The sequence below is a fragment of the Acromyrmex echinatior genome, chromosome 1 (genome assembly GCF_024713525.1).
Source record: "Acromyrmex echinatior isolate Ae372 chromosome 1, ASM2471352v2, whole genome shotgun sequence".
NCBI classification, from domain to species: domain Eukaryota; kingdom Metazoa; phylum Arthropoda; class Insecta; order Hymenoptera; family Formicidae; genus Acromyrmex; species Acromyrmex echinatior.
The window spans coordinates 3,517,874-3,537,919 of NC_141852.1; the positions used below are offsets into that span (position 1 = coordinate 3,517,874).

The 20,046-nt window shown below is 33.1% G+C and overlaps 1 protein-coding gene across 1 annotated transcript in view; it reads right to left on the minus strand.

Annotated features, from left to right (window-relative positions):
• Positions 1-5,654: 5,654 nt before the first annotated feature.
• The window catches only part of LOC105143793 (epidermal retinol dehydrogenase 2), a 48,638-nt gene continuing 34,246 nt past the window's right edge, over positions 5,655-20,046 (minus strand). Inside the window, exons 6-9 of the mRNA XM_087410493.1 lie at positions 7,732-7,893; positions 6,448-6,530; positions 6,135-6,251; positions 5,655-6,065 (exon numbers count right to left, since the gene is read on the minus strand). Coding sequence (XP_087266619.1) covers positions 5,858-6,065; positions 6,135-6,251; positions 6,448-6,530; positions 7,732-7,893 — 570 coding nt within the window. The 3' untranslated portion in view covers positions 5,655-5,857. The remainder of the gene's footprint in view (positions 6,066-6,134; positions 6,252-6,447; positions 6,531-7,731; positions 7,894-20,046) is intronic.

Consider the following 20,046-nt stretch of genomic DNA (forward strand, 5'->3'; position numbering starts at 1 on the left):
AAGAAACTAAAATCATAACACAATACTAATATAATAAGACATGTACATATAATAAGACATGAACATATAAAGACATATAACAGAGAGAATAGTTGCGGAAAAATTATCCTCTCTTCTTCTATTTGTTCTAACTTCTGCGACGTAAATTCCAGCGCGGCGTATTTGCCTAAAGAATTCATATTGTATGTCGTTTTAGGCGTTTTAGGTAAAATTTCCTAACAAACTTGCGTCAAAGTGCTGTATAATATTTGTATATTTGCGTTTATCAAACATTAATTGATCAATTCCTATAAATTATTATTTAATATAAATTAGATTAATATTTGACGAGCGTTAGAGCTCGTATACAAAAGATTAACTGAAAATCCTACAAAGACAATTTGTCGTTATTGCAAACAACAAAAATAGAATAAACATAAACCTGTATAAAAACCATAGCTGTGAAGCATTCACATACAGGATTTTCGGATTCAACATAATAGAAGTCATCAGACGGTTAGTATTCAATGAGATGCAGTGATAGTTTCTCGAGAAAACGATTTAAGACACGATAGGAAATTTGTAAGAATTACTGTAAGAAATTTAGAAAAAATAGGCACAACTGAGAAGCTATCAGCGCCACTGTGTGACTTGGAGACTTGATGGAAGTCTAGTATTATGGAGAAGACTAGGCCTCGGTTCGAATCCTCTCTGATATTTTTCTCATCGCTTATTTCTTACAATATTTGCATGAATCTAGATTTTCTGAATTAACATGATAACAGTCGTCAGACATTTAATATTCAATCAGATACTATATTGTTGAAAAAACGAGTTAGAACACTATAGGATATTTACAAAAATGAATTAGGATTTCCGTATTCAACATGATTGATTTGAGTAGTCAAGATAGGAGTAGGCGGATAAAAGATTCTATATATCTGATTTGTACGATTACAGATATGAAAAATTTGAACCAAATCCCCTATTTATTGTAATATGATAAATACTGATATAAATAACTTTTTATTAATATAAATACATCTAGATAGAAAAGAGTGATGTGAAAAGAGTGAAATGAATATCGTATTAAAACAGGCGGTTTTAAAAATCACGAATCTCGACATTGGAATATATATTAAACAATTACGATATTCAACTTGATATGAAATGTATAACTATTATAAATGTATAACTATTATAAAAATGTATAACTATTATAATTCAGGATCTATTTTCATTAACCACGAATATCTCTTTTATTACATACTGTGATGAAGGTTCTGTATCTGGATTTTACGATTGTGAATACAAAAAACTGGAATTAAATTCAATATTCAATTTGATAAAAAGTTTTCTTATCAGATTCTATTTATTTTCTTGAACAGAGAGAGGTAAAGCAGCGCTAGATGTGATATAGCTTATGATGAATGATCGCTTAGAAACATCATAAAATTTCTCATTTCAGGAAAAACATTTTTCAATTTTAATTTTGCCTTGTAAATTCTGAATTATAGTGCTAATAAATAATATTTATTTTAACAATAAAACTGGATTCATTAATTATAAACATTGTACATAAAGTATAACATACGTTGTATAAATGTATGTATTATACGTATAAAAGTACATATTGTATATTTTCTTATTATACATTACCATCCATAATGTACATATACTCACATACACATACCAACTTGATCAAAAAGTTTCCGGAAGAGACCACCAGGTGATGCTCTGAGTCAGCTGATTTGAGTTCTTTTTTTTGGCTAGGTTGCCACATCTATCATTGACATTTCCATCAAATTTTATCGCCATAGCTTGACATTTGTAAAAATTACGCCGTCTTGAGTACATCTACCTCTGCGCGTGTTTTTGATTTTTTACAGTTTTAAAAATGGAGTTGAATTTGCAACAACGAGTTTGTATTAAATTTTGCGTTAAAAATGGATTCAATGGTGCGAAAACCTTGGAAATGTTGGGAAACTGTTTCGGCAGTGATGTTCTAAAGAAAACAATCGTTTACGAGTGATATGAACGCTTCAGAGTGGTCGTGAATCCGTCGAGGATAACAAACGCAGTGGCAGACCGTCGACATCGAAAACCGACGAAAACATCAATAAAGTGAGAGAAATGTTGGCCAATAACCGCAAATTAATTATCAGAGAGCTGGCAGAGGACTTAAACATTGCTTATGGATCCGTTCAGGACATTGTAGTTAATGATTTGGGTTTGCGCCGTGTTGCTGCAAAGTTGGTCCCGAAGGAACTGAATTTCATGCAAAAAAGGGACCGCGTTGACATCGCCAAAGACATGATTTCCAAGACTAAATCCGACCCAACATTCATCAAACGCATCATTACTGGAGACGAGACGTGGGTTTATGAGTACGACACGCAATCCAGACATCAGGCGAGAATGAAGAGCTCCAAATGAGCCAAGACCAAAAAAACCACGTCGTTTTCAGTCGAAAAAGAAAGCGATGCTCACGGTTTTCATGGATTACAACGGTATTGTACATCACGAATTTTTGTCAGAAGGTCAGACAGTTAATAAGGAGTATTATTTGGGCGTTATGAGACGTTTGCGTGAAACAATTCGCCAAAAAAGAAAGGATTTGTGGGTAAACAACTCGTGGATTTTGCACCATGATAACGTACCGTCGCACAGTGCCATCATTATCCGTGAATTTTTGGTCAAGAACAAAACGAATACCATCCAACAGCCATCGAATTCACCCGATATGGCTCCCTGCGATTTTTTTCTGTTCGATCGAGTCAAAAAACCACTGCGGGGAACGCGTTTTGACAGCCGAAAGGAGGTAATGGAAAAATCGAAGATGGCTCTGATGGCTATACCAATAATAGAGTTCCAGAACTGTTTCGAGAGCTGGATCAAGCGCTGGCATAAGTGCGTTGCAGTCGCTGGAGAGTACTTTGAAGGGGACAATATCACTTTTGATGAATAAACTTGTATTTTGAATTTTCTGAATGAATTCCGGAAACTTTTTGATCAAGCTAGTATACGCACGCAATTAAAGAATAAAACATCTTAATACTTAGACCGTAGTGGCGCTTCGGATTGTAATGTTATTTAAAGAATAAAATTTTATAATTACATTATATAGATCAAACAATTATGTTATGAATTAAAATAACAGGAATGTAATGAAAATATATAAGAAGAAAATATATATACTTTTATACTTACATACATTCATATACGAGTACATATACAATTTTATAAGTGTAGCATATCCAAACGCAATTCAAACTTCGAGAAAGATAGATAAAAAAATGTTCACATCACCATTCACCATCACATCCACCATTCAGATCACATCCACCATTGCAATCAAGACCTAAGTTTTCTTTTCAATTCCACTTACATATATTACTCACATGTATAATGTAGAAAAACCCAAAAGTAAAACAAGTTATTAAAAAATGTCACTTAAACTCATTTTTGGAGCCGCGGAGACTTTAAATCTATTTTTCTAACAAATATCAAATTTTCAAAGCGGATGGTACACATTTTAATTAGAAATAAAAGGTAGAATATTATAACTAGCCGTCACTTTTTCAAAATTGGACATCTAGATAACTAATTCCCTTGTAAATAAAAAAGTCTTGTATCATTTTACAATTTTCGCAATAGTTAATGAGATATTAGTATCTAAAAGTCGGTAAATAACACTGGCTACCGCCAATACAAGCGCGACGTGGTACAATAGAGTCTCTCTAAATTTAATTTCTGTAATCTTTGCATTCCTTACACATATTAATTTTACAAACACTAATGTCGTACCCCTTCCATGTCATGATAGGCTGAACATGTGTTGCATTAATTATACTAGATTCTCACAATGTATTCCATAGGCAGGTTATGTATAACTATTTGTGTAATGTATTCTTTTGTGATACATAATATGTGATACATATGATACTTGTCCTGCTAAAGTTTTGTACACTATAGTGCACTTTGACAGGTGCGCAACTGTGTTCGCGCAAATAAGGGAAAGTGAAGGAACTGTGCACACCTAAGGGAAATTTATTGCCCTGGAATGGTTTTCCAAGTTTAAAGCGATATAAGTGTGAAAATAGAAATATATAAATATTCTTCTACCATTACGTATCCTTATATCGAACAGATTTTCATTCAATAAGATTATATTTAATCAAAAGGAAAAAACGGAAAAGCGAAAAAATTTCTCGCGCTTCGGATAATTATGCGCGTGTGTTGGATAATTGTGCACAAAACAAAAGTTGTAAGAAATGAATGAATTGTGGAATGTTGACAAAGAAATCAGAAAATACATTCATTGCAATATAAATATATTAGGTGTAGTAAAAAGAAATCCATTATTTTTGCAATAGATGGCTTTAGTAATCTGTATCACGCGTAGACGAGATACAGATTACTAAAGCCATCTATTGGAAAAATAATGGATTTCTTTTTACTACATCTAATATATTGTATATATTAAGAAAAAATACAAAACTAATATAATAATAATGCACATAGCCTTTGGCAAAATGAAATGATAAAATAAAATAATAATGCCAAGAAGAAACGAAAAAAATTAATGCTAATCATACAGTATATGGAAGATGTGTGTGTGTAATTGCGCATTTCGAAACGCTTGCGCATAGTTGCCCGCCGCGACCTGACTCGGTAAAAAATACGATTATTTCAACAATTCCTATAACCAAACTTAATAAATAACAGCTCAAAAGATGCACATAATAACGTACTTTAACATATGCAACTTTAAACAATCAAATTAAAAATACGGACTTACCATCTTATTTTCTGAAAGCTAAAATAACAAGAAAAAATATGATTTCACTTTTTTGTATTTCTCTGGCTAGCAATGTGTTTACGTATCTTTTGTAGTTATATCTTAAGAGGATGACGTGCGTAAAAAATTTTACCACGGTGATATCTTCATCTATTGAAAAAGTACCAAACCAGGATGCGCACAATTCCCCCACTTTCCTCTACGTGGTGATTGGTAAATCGTGCTGTAGAGAAGGTACTCTATAATTTTGGCATTCCACTCTTATCGCTCCAGGAGGCCAATTTTAAAGAGACTTTACTGTAGGACGGCTCACCGTCGTAGATTGCTAGGCATGCGAGTTGTTTATTACAAGCAGCCTTAGCAACGCACGAACAGCGAAATAAAACATCTTCCCACGCTAGGCAGTTGTATGTTGTATCATGTTGCGCGCTTGCATTTGGTGGTAGGCTAGGTGAATACGTATTTATTTGGTGATTTTTAGAAATTAATATTTTGTTAACTATTGTGAAAATTGTAAAAATGGATAATTTTTTACTCAGTCCCCTCTATTTCCTCACGAGAGATGATCCAGCAGGTATGAAACGTCCTGTATATGACAAAATTTTTTATCGGAGTCATATCTGGCCAGATCTGTTGAACCTAAATATAATCATATCTCGACAGATCTAATCTTTTTTCCTCAGAAGTAATACGTATTTAGCAACTCTCTTCTATGTGGAAGCTGCTTGCTAGATCATACATCGAGAACAAAGATATTATCCAATTTTTTAATAGATTGAGATGCACTTTCTTCACATTTCTTTTTCTTCCTGCGAATGATCGATTACTGAAAGCGCAACTATAAGAAATTTGAAAAAAGAGAAGCTCTGCACAATTCTACTTGTCGAAATGGATAGTATTTTTATTCAACACTGTACAAACATATTAAGCGATTTATTTCATTAAAATAATATAAAAGATTGGAACATATGAAGAGCTGCAAGGTAAAGACACAATAGGAAGAGAGAAAACTCTAACCTTTTAACAAAATTTGAACATTCTAGATTGATATGAAAACCGAGACGCAGTAAGAAAAGTTCAAGGTTTTCTTTCGGGGCTAGAGATACGTCTAGCTAATTGTTGATGGATGGCAGCGACGTTTTGATCCTTTGATGGCGGTACGATACATTCCTTTTCCGCGATAGTCGTAGCCGCAATTACACATGATTTGTTATTTTCATGGCTTGGCGAAACGTCTCTTACTAATCCATGAAGAAACATCGCGACACATGGCCATGGAAATATCCTGCGTTTTAACGAGTATATAATTTTTTTCATATAAGCGATAAAATAACGAAATAACAAATTTACTTACCACTTTAAAGTAAGCAAAATTTGTAAGTAGCCTGGAATGATGGCATACTTTTCGTTACACCTCATCGCCATTATTATTCTATCGGCTACAGCATTTGGACTTAGAGTCGGGATGTATCTAAAGTTTGAATATTGTACATACTTTCATACATGTAACAAGCTAATTTATTTACATTTATATTATTAGAAAAAATATAAATAATAATATATTTATTTCTAAAATAATAGCTTATAAAAAATTTTCGAGGATTTCTAAAACATTGAGCAATTTCGTATATTCATTATATTATCATAAATATCAAAATCTCATCTACCTTGATTGAACATCATCGAACATGCCAGTACTACGGATAAAATAAGGACATACAACTGTTGTGTTGATATTGTACCCTTCGTACTAGAACAGAATAGAATAAGAATGAGTTGATCGACTAGTTATGTAATAATTATGTAATAGTACCTAAAAAAATATGAGTAGCTAATTCAGATAGCAAAATGTTAGCGGAATGTCAACAAATTGATAGCAAATTTTATTAGAAAATGTTAATAGATTAACGTCAACTGTCACATTCTGCTCCTATTTTGTCGTCAATATCTGTTAAACATTTTATATCAGATTGGTGGTAGAAATTAAACAGAGTATCGATCATGTAACTTTTTCTCTCAAACGGAAATGTGAAAAGTGAAAATTTGTATATATATATATATATATATTTGTATATATATATATATATATATATATATATAAAATTGTATACAGGGTAGGCCATTTTAATCCCTCCACGCGAATATCTCGTCAGGTAAGCAAAACAGCGAAAAATGTTGTATGGTTTTGAGAGGGACATAAGATAGTGTCATTAGTTTAACCTTGAATAATTGTATGAAGATCACATAAAAGTCACTTTTAATTTCTCAAATAAAACGCCTCATTTTTTTATTGCATATTCTTGTAGCATAGCTCGAGAGCTTTCCACCATAATTAAATTCATTTTGATTAAGTAACTTTTAATTAACTTTTTATAAGGCTTGCAAGTTACAGCACTGCCAGTATTAGCATTACCCAAGGTGTCCGACCGACTAAAACTTCTTAAATATTGTTTAGGATCATAACCTGGATAACATTTGTTAAGATCCAGATCTTCCGTCAAAAAATTGTTCCATCCCATCGTAATATAGAAAGGTCATATGTTCGGCACCTGCTGTTATTATATTTACATATAAAGTATATCTCCTTTAAATGTTTTTATTTGGTTTTCATTTGTGCGTCAGTTTTGATAAAACCCATTCCTTTCATTTAGGTTCTAATGATCTATATATATCTATATATTTATGGCGCTTTCCGTCCATTAATTGGATTATTAGTTTTTCGATAATTCAATAAAAATTTCCATGTCCGTCCAGTTCGATCTTTTTATTTTTCTCAAATTTGCATTATTCAAAGATTCATACGAGCATTCTTTGGCTTGTTCATTTAGTAGTGAAAAAGTTCTTATAATATCTCAAAATATTTAGAAAAAAATCGTATTTTAAATTTATAAAGATTAAGAATAATTTTCAGAATAATCTATTGAATAACTTGTTCAATAAATTACAGTTACCTCAAGTTCCATTCGAAGAGCTTCATCAAATCCCATTGCCGCAAATTTGGATGCACAATAGTCTATCAATTTTGGAATCCCACATTGACCGGCTAAACTGGCCACGCTCACGATATGTCCTTTATTGTTTTCCAGCATCATTGGAAGAAAAGCTTTTACAGTCTAAAAAAGAGTTATGGCAAAGTATTTATTAGAGCTCGGAATATCCAAGTACCCGTCCTCCCATTCCGTTATACGTGTAGATCTGAACCGGTTCCGCTAATTCGAGTACTCACAGAACCGTGTACGATGCGAGTACTCGTGGAACCGTGTGCGATACGGATATCCGAAGAATCGTGGGCAATATGGATATCCGTTTTGATGCAAGTATCCGCTACATGCTACAAATATCTACATGTAATTTTGCAAATTTTAAGGGTATGCGTTTTACAATTATTTGTAGTCATTCTCATTCCATTTGTAATTAAAATATTGCGGAACTAAACTATTTCATTTTAGCATTATGAATATTAAATACATTTCCAAATTTAATTTGCTTTGTAGGAACTGTATGACCAGTACATTCTTAATTCAAACTGTTTAACTACAAACAAAATAAAAATTAGTATAAACAATTCTAAAACGCCTTTAAAATTGACAAAATTACACGCAGATATCTGTAACATATAGTGGATATTCGCATCAAAACAGGTACCCGTATCGCCCACGATTTCGCGAGTACCTATATTGCAGATGGTTCTGCGGGTATTCGCATCGTACACAGTTCTACGAGTACCCGAATTAGCAGGTACCCCGAGTCGTATGCATGGGTAACGGATCTACGGGTGAGTAGTCGAATTTTATGTTATTCAATATCTTTTCCAAGCTCTAGTATTTATTAGTTCTATTATCTAATCATTGATATTATGCCTATGATGCGTCCGCGCCATCCGAAACATTATCTTAGCACTGTGAAACTTCGCCAAGTTCATAAGCGCTCGAAAGAAGGGAGTGCATTTATGTTTTGAGAGTTTCTAGTTAGAGAGCCTCACAGGGAGAATGGCAAATTGCATCACGTGACCCATCTCTTTTGATTGGACATGGGCAAAACTCCAATAGCCATGGAAAAAATTGGAGAAAACTGGTCACCCCAGTCTTGATTGGACGTGGGCATTCAAGTGATGCAATTTGCCACTCTCTCCCTGTAAAGCTCTCTAATTCTAGTTCCCTGGTCTCTGAATGAAGAGAGAGTTCACAAGATCTAAATTGGTTCCGCATAACATTTCCAAGTCTTTGTACATAATCATTCAGCAAATACAAAGTTACATATAACGTACCTGTGTTATATTACAGTTATATTGTTGAATGGAAAATCATAACTAATGGGTACGTTACATGTAAATTTACTAGGCAGTTCTGTAATTACAGTTCCTGTTTCTAAACTTATTAATGTCGGTATGCATAGTCAATTCTTATGTCTAAGACTATTTAAGTACTATTTATAATCTTAAAATGTCATGAATCAGAGAGCCGTATTAACAATTGAAAGCTCAGTTCTACAACTCACGGTTAACTCTTAAGGGGATTCTGGATCGATGGCCGAATTTAATCAAGATCGATAGTACAGATCTTTTTTAATTCCAAATTCAATAATAATGACATCTTTCATTTATTTCTTGTACTTATTATATATCGTTGTACTTCGCTCAAACGCATTCATCTGTCCTTATCTTGCAACGCCATCTCTTAGAAGATCGAACACCTGCTAAACACAATTACTGCTTTATTTACCATTCCGAATCTTCGCTTAGCGTTCATATACATATCATTTGTAGATCGATTTCTTTTGAAACTTTTAATCTTAGTTTCATAAATTCAGTATTGTTTGTGTATGTAATGCACTGAGTGCTGCAATATCATTTGATCCATACGAGCTATAAAATTTTTGTAGGAAGGAAATATCTACGGCAGTTGACAGTTCTATGAGTTGAAAAAGTGTAAGTTTTTAACTTTTTTTCGATTTTATTAGGAGTACAAATTAGTTCGGTTCATTTTTTGTGTTCAAAAATGTATTTATTTCAAAACAAAATGAATGAATAGATTAATTAAAGTATTGTCCATCGCTGGCTACTACTTTTCATCTCTCAGACAATTTTCGAATTTCATCTCGAAAAAATGACTCGTCTTTGGAGGCGATCCAATTTTGGAGCCAATTTTCGATTTCTGCAAAAGAAGTGAACCGATGACTTGCCAAATCGTGCTGCATCCTTCAGAACAACCAATAATCAGAAGGAGCAATGTCTGAAGAATACAGCGGGTGCAGTACAACATCCCATTTGAGCGTTTCCAAATATTTTTTTACGACTTTAGCGACATAACGCCGAGCGTTGTCATGAGGAAAAATAACTTTATCATGTCTTTGCTCGTATTCCGGCCGTTTTTCTCGCAATGCACAGCTCAAACGAATCAATTGTAGCCGATATCGATCGTCCGTAATGGAATCGCCAGGTTTCAGCAGCTTATAGTAAACAACACCCTTTTGGTCCCATCAGATACAGATTATGATCTTCGAACCATGAATGTTCGGCTTTGGTGTTGATGTTGAGATCGATGGCAACGATTGACCGGGCTTAGCGTAGTATTTTTTCTTTTTGGGGTTGTCGTAGAATATCCACTTCTCATCTCCAGTCACAATCCGATGCAAAAAACCTTTTCTTTGTTGTCTTTGAATCAGCTGTTCGCAAGTGAAAAATCGCCTTTCAATGTCTCTCGATTTCAGTTCATAAGGCACCCAATTTCCTTGTTTTTCAATTATTCCCATGGCTCTCGATCGTGCAGAAATGGCTTGTTGAGTTACTCCCAGTGATTCTGCAAGTTCCTCTTGCGTTTGACTCTTCTTCGAGTAATGCCTCTAATTCTTTGTCTTCGAATTTTTTTGGCTGTCCAGAGCGAGGCTTGTCTTCAACGCTGAAATCTCCATCCTTGAAACGTCGAAATCATTCTCTACATGATTTATCAGTTGGAGCAGTGTCACCATAAACTTCGACAAGCATTCGATGAGCTTCAGCTACACTTTTCGTCCAATTAAAGCAAAAAATTAGAACCTCCCGCAAATGCTGCTTGGTTAACACAAAATTCGACATTTTAAACACAGTAAAAATCAAGGTTTTTGTATGAAACTCAATGCGATATAAACTGAATATTATTAGCAGATGTCTAACCTCTCTGAAAACGCCAAAATCAGTTGTCACTGTGAACCATTCACAACAGCCGGAGCCAGCTTTTGGAAAATTAACCGAACTAATTTGTACTCCCAATAGTATAAAATCTATTGCAGCACTCCCAAATTTTACGTCTATTTTAATTCAGTAAAAGAATTTTTTATTTCATTTAGTAAATTCGGAGATTTATATCGATCTGCAAAATCCCGATAATTTGATCACTCCCCTTAATCGAGATTCAATTTATTTCTGATCTCCTTCTAGAAAAGGCTTTAGCCTTTACGTTTCAAGACCGAAAATTCAATTCGGAAAATTTAAAAGGAAATTTAAAACGAAATTTAAAAGGATTACATGCGTGGTATATAAATTCACATAAAATTATACAAGTACTTAAGACTCAACTCGACTGTTAAAGGCATTGATCTCTTATTGATTGTATATTCACATGTATATGATCCTATAAGATTCTTAGTTTAATATTGTTTATTTACATCGCCCGAAATAAGACGTTGTACATATGACAGTTATTGCGAAGAGTATTACTAATTGGTAATCTAAAGGCTTAGAATGCATGTACGAAATGCTGGAGATCCGGATTCGAGACCTGATGGGTTGGAAATCCTCCCTGTCAAGATAATATTTTTTCCGCAATACATTATTTATTTATAGATTTTAATGTTATTCGACAGTGTTAAGATTGTTCTAATTGTAAAATGCTTATGAGCATTTTGTTAAATTGCTAGTTAATTTATCTTATGATATTACTGCAGTAGTTCAGTGGAATTTGAGTTCCAAGATCAAAAAATCATTTCGATACGCAGTTTAAAAGGACTACATACATACATAAACTCACGTAGAATTAGATAGTTCCGTATTGAAATTGTATTAGATAGTTCCGTATTTTGAGATTATAAATTAAAAATCGCTAAAACCGAATATGTAAAATTTATAATATTTTAATACATCAAATCAATCAAATCTTAAATAAGTATTCTTTAATTATCTGTACAAAAACCATGGCTGTCAAGGTCCTTTAATTAAAAATTTTAAAACAATGAAAATTACTACTCACATACATCGTCAACGATTCTTATCCGTTAAAATATACTTAAAACGTCATCTCAGAGGATGTTATTCTCAGAGGATGTTCTTTCTCCTTTTCTCTCAAAAATTCTGAAAGGCATTATTTTTATATAAATGAACCATTTCTTTCATGTGAATGATATAATTCCTAAATGTCAATCTGGCTTCCGTAAAAATCACAGTACCATTACCTCTCTTCTTCTGTCAGATTCTGTTCTTCGATTTTTCGATAATAGTTCTTTGTCGGCTCTTGTAGCTTTAGATTTTTCTAAAGCTTTCGATTAATTATGAGCTATTGGCTGCCAAGTTGCATCATGATAACCTATGTGATTCCTCTTTATCACTTTTACATTTCTTTCTTTCTAATCATTCTCAGCAAGTTTTCATTTATAATCTTTCTCCTAGTTTCTCCCTAATATCGGAGTCTCCTCTGGTGTACCTCAAGGTTCCATTCTTGATCCTTTATTATTTAATCTGTTCGTTGCTGATTTACCTTCCATAGTTATCTCCTCTAGACCTTACATGTATGCTGACGATGTACTGCTATTCATATCTTTCAAATCCTCTGAAGCTTTCTCTGTTGCACGCTCACTAAATGATGACCTTTGATCGTTGAATGATCGACATTGAATGGACTGCATTTAAATCCCTCCAAATCTTCACTTTTAATTGCTTGTTCTCCTACCTTACTCTCTCAACTTCCTGTTTTCGATATCTCTATTCAAAATGTTTCATTGATCCCTAGACTAACAAAATTCTAAGCTTGCACATTGACTCATCATGGTCATTTGAACACCATGTTGTTGCTATATGCAGGCTTGCATATTCTCGTCTTAAACTACAATATACTTTTCGCCACATTATGTCGGTCTCTCAGAAACTACAAGTTACAATCTCTAGTAATAGCTCTGTTTAATTATCCGACACTGTATATATTCTTTGTCTCAAATAACATCATCTTCATAGAATACAATTAATCCGAAATTCTTGTCTTCGTTTTTTCTATGGTAGAAAGTACAATCATATTACTCCTTGCTTTCAGTGCTCTGGTTGGCTGAATATTTTCCAACGTTTCACAGTTCATTTATGTTGCTTGATTTATAATGTTCTTCGCACCAATATTCCTAGATATCTTTGTGAGCTAATCCGTTTTAACCTTGACTCTCATTCAGGTGCTCTGATGCTCTTCAGCAATACCAACTTTCATGTCCTACTCATCACAAATCTAAATTTCAGAGCGCCTTCTCTTACACTACAGTGAAATTTTATAATAATATACCATCTGCTTTACGCTCTCTACCGCGGCTTCCTGTATTTCGTTCTGAAATTACTCAATACATTGCGTCCAAATTTTGATGTCGGATCAACTATTCTGTACAATTCTTCTTGTTATTCTTTATGAGTAGTGTATGTTATGTTATAACATTTCTTTCTACTTTAGTGTTCTTACAGTAATTGCGTATTTATGTAATTGTAATATTAATTGTTTTGAATTTTTTTTTATAATTCATTTATTCTAATATACAAGTACGGCTTCAAATCAGCTGCTCAACTATCGCCCAGTTTATTGTAGTGTAACTATTATGTAATACCAAATAATACTGTCTATCTAATGTATTTTATTAACAGTGCACTCAATAAAGTTAATAATAATAATTATAATAATAATATGTTAAATTACATCCTATAAGTTAGCGGAACAAAATGAGAGAAATCAATTATGGTAATTATACAGAATAGGACGAATTTCAACATTTTTCAGCTGCAATGTTGATAATAATCTTTGTTATAACTTAAATAGTGATAATAAGTTAGAGAAGTTGAAAAATAAAAAAAAATTTTCTTTGAAAGCGTTACATATATTGGGAGTACAAATTCGGTCGGTTTTCCAAAAGATGGCTCCGGCTGTTGTGAATGGTTCATAGTGACAGCTAATTTTGGCGTTTTCAGAGAGATTAGACATCTGCTAATAATATTCAGTTTATATCGCTTTCAGTTTCATACAAAAATCTTGATTTTTACTGTGTTTAAAATGTCGAATTTTGTGTTAACCAAGCAGCATTTGCGGGAGGTTCTAATTTTTTGCTTTAATTGGAAGAAAAGTGTAGCTGAAGCTCATCGAATGCTTGTCGAAGTTTATGGTGACACTGCTCCAACTGATAAATCATGTAGAGAATGATTTCGACGTTTCAAGGATGAAGATTTCAGCGTTGAAGACAAGCCTCGCTCTGGACAGCCAAAAAAATTCGAAGACAAAGAATTAGAGGCATTACTCGAAGAAGATCAGAGTCAAACGCAAGAGGAACTTGCAGAATCATTGGGAGTAACTCAACAAGCCATTTCTGCACGATTGAGAGCCATGGGAATAATTGAAAAACAAGGAAATTGGGTGCCTTATGAACTGAAACCGAGAGACGTTGAAAGGCGATTTTTCACTTGCGAACAGCTGATTCAAAGACAACAAAGAAAAGGTTTTTTGCATCGGATTGTGACTGGAGATGAGAAGTGGATATTCTACGACAACCCCAAGAAGAAAAAATACCACGCTAAGCTCAGTCAATCGTTGCCATCGACCTCAACATCAACACCAAAGAGCATTCATGGTTCGAAGATCATGCTCTGTATCTGGTGGGACCAAAATATTGTTTATTATCAGCTGCTGAAACCTGGCGATTCCATTACGGGCGATCGGTATCGGCTACAATTGATTCGTTTGAGCCGTGCATTGCGAGAAAAACGGCCGGAATACGAGCAAAGACATGATAAAGTTATTTTTCTTCATGACAACGCCTCATGTCGCAAAAGTCGTAAAAAAATATTTGGAAACGTTCAAATGGGATGTTTTACCGCACCCGCCGTATTCTCCGGACATTGCTCCTTCTGATTACTGGTTGTTCCGAAGAATGCAACACGATTTGGCAAGTCACCGGTTCACTTCTTTCGCAGAAATCGAAAATTGGCTTTAAAATTAGATCGCCTCCCAAGACGAGTCATTTTTTCGAGATGGAATTCGAAAATTGCCTGAGAGATGAGAAAAAGTAGTAGCCAGCGATGGACAATACTTTAATTAATCTGTTCATTCATTTTGTTTTGAAATAAATGCATTTTTGAACACAAAAAAACGGACCGAACTAATTTGTACTCCCAATACATAATGTCACATAGGGACGCACGACTTTCCACGCGAAGGAACTTTTACTCCACCTTCCCCCCCTCCCCTGCTTAGAGGTGCACGACTTCCACTCGAAGTCGCTTCTATTCGTGCGCCCCCAAGTGGGGGGAGGGGGAGGAAAGTGGGGTGGGAATTACTTTACATGAAAAGTGCCCCTATATAAAGAGGTAAGGTAGAATAAATAATTTAAAAAAAAAGGTAGACTATATATATTGTATTTTGTATTATCGATCTAACTTATTATCACTATTTGAATCATAACAAAGATTAATATCAACATTGCAACTGAAAAATGTCAAAATTCAGAAAGAATCCTATTCTGCATAATTATTTCAATTCTAACTAATATTTTTATTTATTGCTCATTTGTTGCTAAAAAATTATCAAAAAAAAGAATTTGTTGCTATGTCGGTTTTTTTTAAATGATATTCCGCTAAAGGAAGATTAAATTAGCGAAAAGATATACATATAACAAAGCGGATCTACGTAAAAATAACGTAGAAATTTGTTGCTAATTTATTGCTGTCGAAATATCCTAGATTTGAATCCATTATCTACAAAATAAGTTTGTAGACATAATAACAACAAAAACCACAGCGTGCTAGCCGAACAAGAATAAAGTACGAAGTAAAAAACTTGTTGCTCGCTTAAAATTGATACTGAAATGTCATCTGAATTTGTTGCTCTCGAAATATGCAAATTACAAATTTGTTGCTTGCAAACCTGCAAGCAACTGTCAGCATGCTGTCGGAACAAGAATAAGTCTAAGTCCAATTTTTAAAACTCCACGCTATTTCTTCATGCAAACTACTAATCTATGGACTACTATTTCGTAAATACATTGCACGACTTTTATATGAAATAAATATTGCTACGATGTAACAGCTCTAGAGCGTTATATTGGATTAAGAAATGGTAAAGAAGATCCTAATTTCGAAATGTTTTGTCGTCCTCAGCATAGACTTCACACATATTAATACGTATACTTTAATCCTAGAAAAGGATTTTCAAATCAGTAAGAGAGAAAAAAAGTAATTGTTATATAAAAATTATATAGTTTAGTCATAATACAGACGACTTTAGAATCCCTTTAAATCTACTAGTAAAGCTAATAGTTTCATCAATATATAGTATTATTCTTTTGTGTAGTCCGCATAGTACCGTGGTTTCGTTTAACATATATGACCTACAGAATTTTTATACTAACTAAACATTAACTTATACATTTACACTACCCGATTTAGACCGAAGTTTTATAACTTAACGTCATGATATTATTATATCATTGAATGTTATAATTATTGACATTAGACGCCGTGTAAACGTTATTTTACGACGAAGATATTACATTGATGTAACTTTGTAAAATAGCGTTTATATATTTAACGTCAGTAGTTATAACATCGATATTATAATTTTGATGTGAATCGAGCCGTATAAACGCTATTACTTAGTAATTGTCGTGATTACTTAGAAGTTGTACGTACCAGATTGGTGCAGGTATAGTAAATAATATTAAACAATATTAAACAAAGAATTTCTTAGAATAAATTTGCTTACACAATACATAGGGAATATATGCTTTTAATAAATACCTTTGATCTTAAGCTAATAATTTGAATCATTTAAATAATATTAAATGTAATTTTAATGCTTTTTCATTCTTAGCATAAAACTGACACTATTACTTAACATGTCTTTTTAATCATACATAAGATTTTTACAATTCTGTAAAGCTAATTCAAAGATAGCAGAGCGACTGTAAATATGAATAATTTGCTTTAGTTCAGCTTTTTGTTAAAAGCAAGTCTTTTAAATGATCTGTCTGATAATCTGCGTACATACATCCCAGTAAACACGCATGTCTTGCAGATATTCCGAAAAATGACTTAAAAGAGACGTCTGTAACTTTTTCAAAAAATGTCTTTAGGATAATTTTTAATCAAGTTTTAGTATCAATCTTTTTTATGTAAGATGTCGTTTAGACATCCATTTAAATCATCTTTTAGATCATCATTTTAAGACATATTTGGGAACAAAAGATAAGACATTTTTATAAAATAATTCGTAAAGTCGAACTGGCGATATGACGCATTTATAATATATCGCACGTAAAATACGTGATGCTTTCAGTATTGTTGATGTTGTGCTTTAGTTCCCAGTAAACAATAAGTCTTCTTAAAGAATGCCTTGAAGACGACTTAAAATTCCCTCGGACGTCCGATATTTTTTACTAAAAGACGTCTTTAAGATGTCTTATGTCTGTCTTTTAGTAGTCTTATTACACGTCTGTCAGACGTCATATAAGACATATTTTAAACATTTTGATGGTTGCCTTTCAGACAGTCCCTGTAATATCTATAAAACATCTTTGAGACATCCTATAATGCCATTCTTCAGACGTCTTTCAGACTACTTTTGGACATAACGATTTTTATAAGTTATATTGGCTGAGTTTCGATATATACTGACAGCACTGAAAATCTATAATATATACGTAACGTAAACTATAGATTTTCGAAAATCTACAGTTCACGTTACGAATACTATACATTTTCAATGCTGACAATGTATATCAGAACATGGTTATTATACAATTCAACATTTATTTATTCAACATTTATAAGATATTGCAATGTACACATATACAATTTAGACGGTTCGGCGTTCCGCTGAAATTGCCGGAAGCAGAAAATAATCGAAAGAATCCAATAAGCAACTAAAGCACTAAATGTACACATAAATGATTTACGAGTAGACGGTTCGGCGTTCCGTCGAAATTACCGGAAGCAGAAAGTAATCGAAAGAATCCAATAAGCAACTAAAGCATGACACCAACATTACTGAAAGCACGTATTTTACGTGCGATATGTTATAAATGCGTCATATCGCCAGTTCGACTTTATGAATTATTTTATAAAAATGTCTTATCTTTTGTTCTCAAATATGTCTTAAAATGATGATCTGAAAGATGATTTAAACGGATGTCTGAACGTTATCTGTTATATAAAAAAAGTTGTCTTTAAAACTTGACTAAAAGTCGTAAAGACATTTTTTGAAAAAGTCTTACAAACGTCTCTTTTACAAACGTCGCCTGAAAGGCACCTTTAAAAAGATTGTCTTTAAAACTTGACTGAAAGTCAGCTTAAAGTCGTCTTTTCAAAAAAGTCTTACAGACGTCTTTTAAGTCGTCTTTCGGAATGTCTGTAAGACATGCGTGTTTACTAGGTTGCTTATTGGATTCTTTCAATTACCTTCTGCTTCTGACAATTCCGGCAGAACGCCGAATCATTTAAATCTTCAGGGTGTCTCTTAAGATGAGTCGAGGCTACATTGGGGATGGAGAATGGATCAAAGGGAATAAAAAATTCTTATGCCATTTTGAGATACTTGTTGTAGTTTTCGAATTAAAAAAGGAAACGTCTAAGCCAATATGCGATTAAGCCGCGCCGCGCGAATTCGTAGGACGGTCCACACTCGAGTGGCGATGACGGCGGTGCGCAAGAAGGGGGAAAGAGCGCTTCGTCGCCGCTCGAATGTGGGCCGTCCTATGAATTCGCGCGGCTTAACCGCATATTGGCTTAAACATTTTCTTTTCTAATTCGAAAAATACAGCAAGTATTTCAAAATGGTATAAGAATTTTTTGTTCCCTTTGATCCATTCTTCGCCCCAATGTAGTCCCGACCCATCTTAAGAGACACCCTGTATATGTGTACATTGCAATATCTTATAAATGTTGAATGAACAATGGCCATGTTCTGGTATACATTGTCAGCACTGAAAATCTATTATGTAGTATTCGTGACGTGAACTGTAGATTTTCGAAAATTTATAGTTTACGTTACGTATATATTATAGATTTTCAGTGCTGTCAGTGTATATCGAAACTCGGCCAATATAACCTATAAAAATCGTTATGTCCAAAATTAGTCTGAAAGACATTAGTCTGAAGAATGGCATTACAAGATGTCTTAAAGATGTCTTATAGACATTACAGGGATTATCTGACAGCCATCAAAATGTCCAACACATGTCTTATATAATGTCTGACGTGTAATAAGGTTATTAAAAGACAGCCATAAGACGTCTTAAAGACGCCTTAAAGACGTCTTTTAGTAAAAAATGTCGGACGTCCAAGGGAAATTTTAAGGCGTACTTTAAGACGACTTATTGTTTACTGGAATATATTTGTCCTGACGCTTCATTAATATTGATGATATATTATATTATACTATTATATTACTATTAGAATTCTATTCTATAACTCTTAATAACGACTGTAACTGTAGCATTAGTGTCGCTGCGCAGGTTTCGTACATGGTAAAAAAGCTGAACAAAGACTGTGACATTACAGTTAAGAATTAGAGAATAGACCCCTAAATTTTAAAAAAATCTTTATTTAATATATAGATATAAAAAAGAATTTAATTCTTTAGATTTAGAACATAAATATGAAAATACTTTAATATCTTCCTTTTTTTAATGTATAATAAATTGAAAAAGAAAGTAATAAACGTAAAAACTGACACATAAAAAATCAATGCTCAGAATTATAAATCTTGGATAGCACTAATCTAATAACAGTTTATTATTTTAACTTGAAACTTTTTAGAACTATGTACTTTCTATATGATATTGAAATAACGAAATAAAAAATACAGTAAATAAGATAGATGTATAATCAATCATTGTAACAGAGGAAATGAAAATTCAAATATAAAAAATACAAATGAAACGAATAAGCCTTTTATAAACCGAAGAATTTAGAGTAAATATTTAAAAAAGAGACGTTTTGCAAAAATATTATACCAAATAAACTCGCTACATATTAATGTAAATAATTCGGAAAGATAATACTT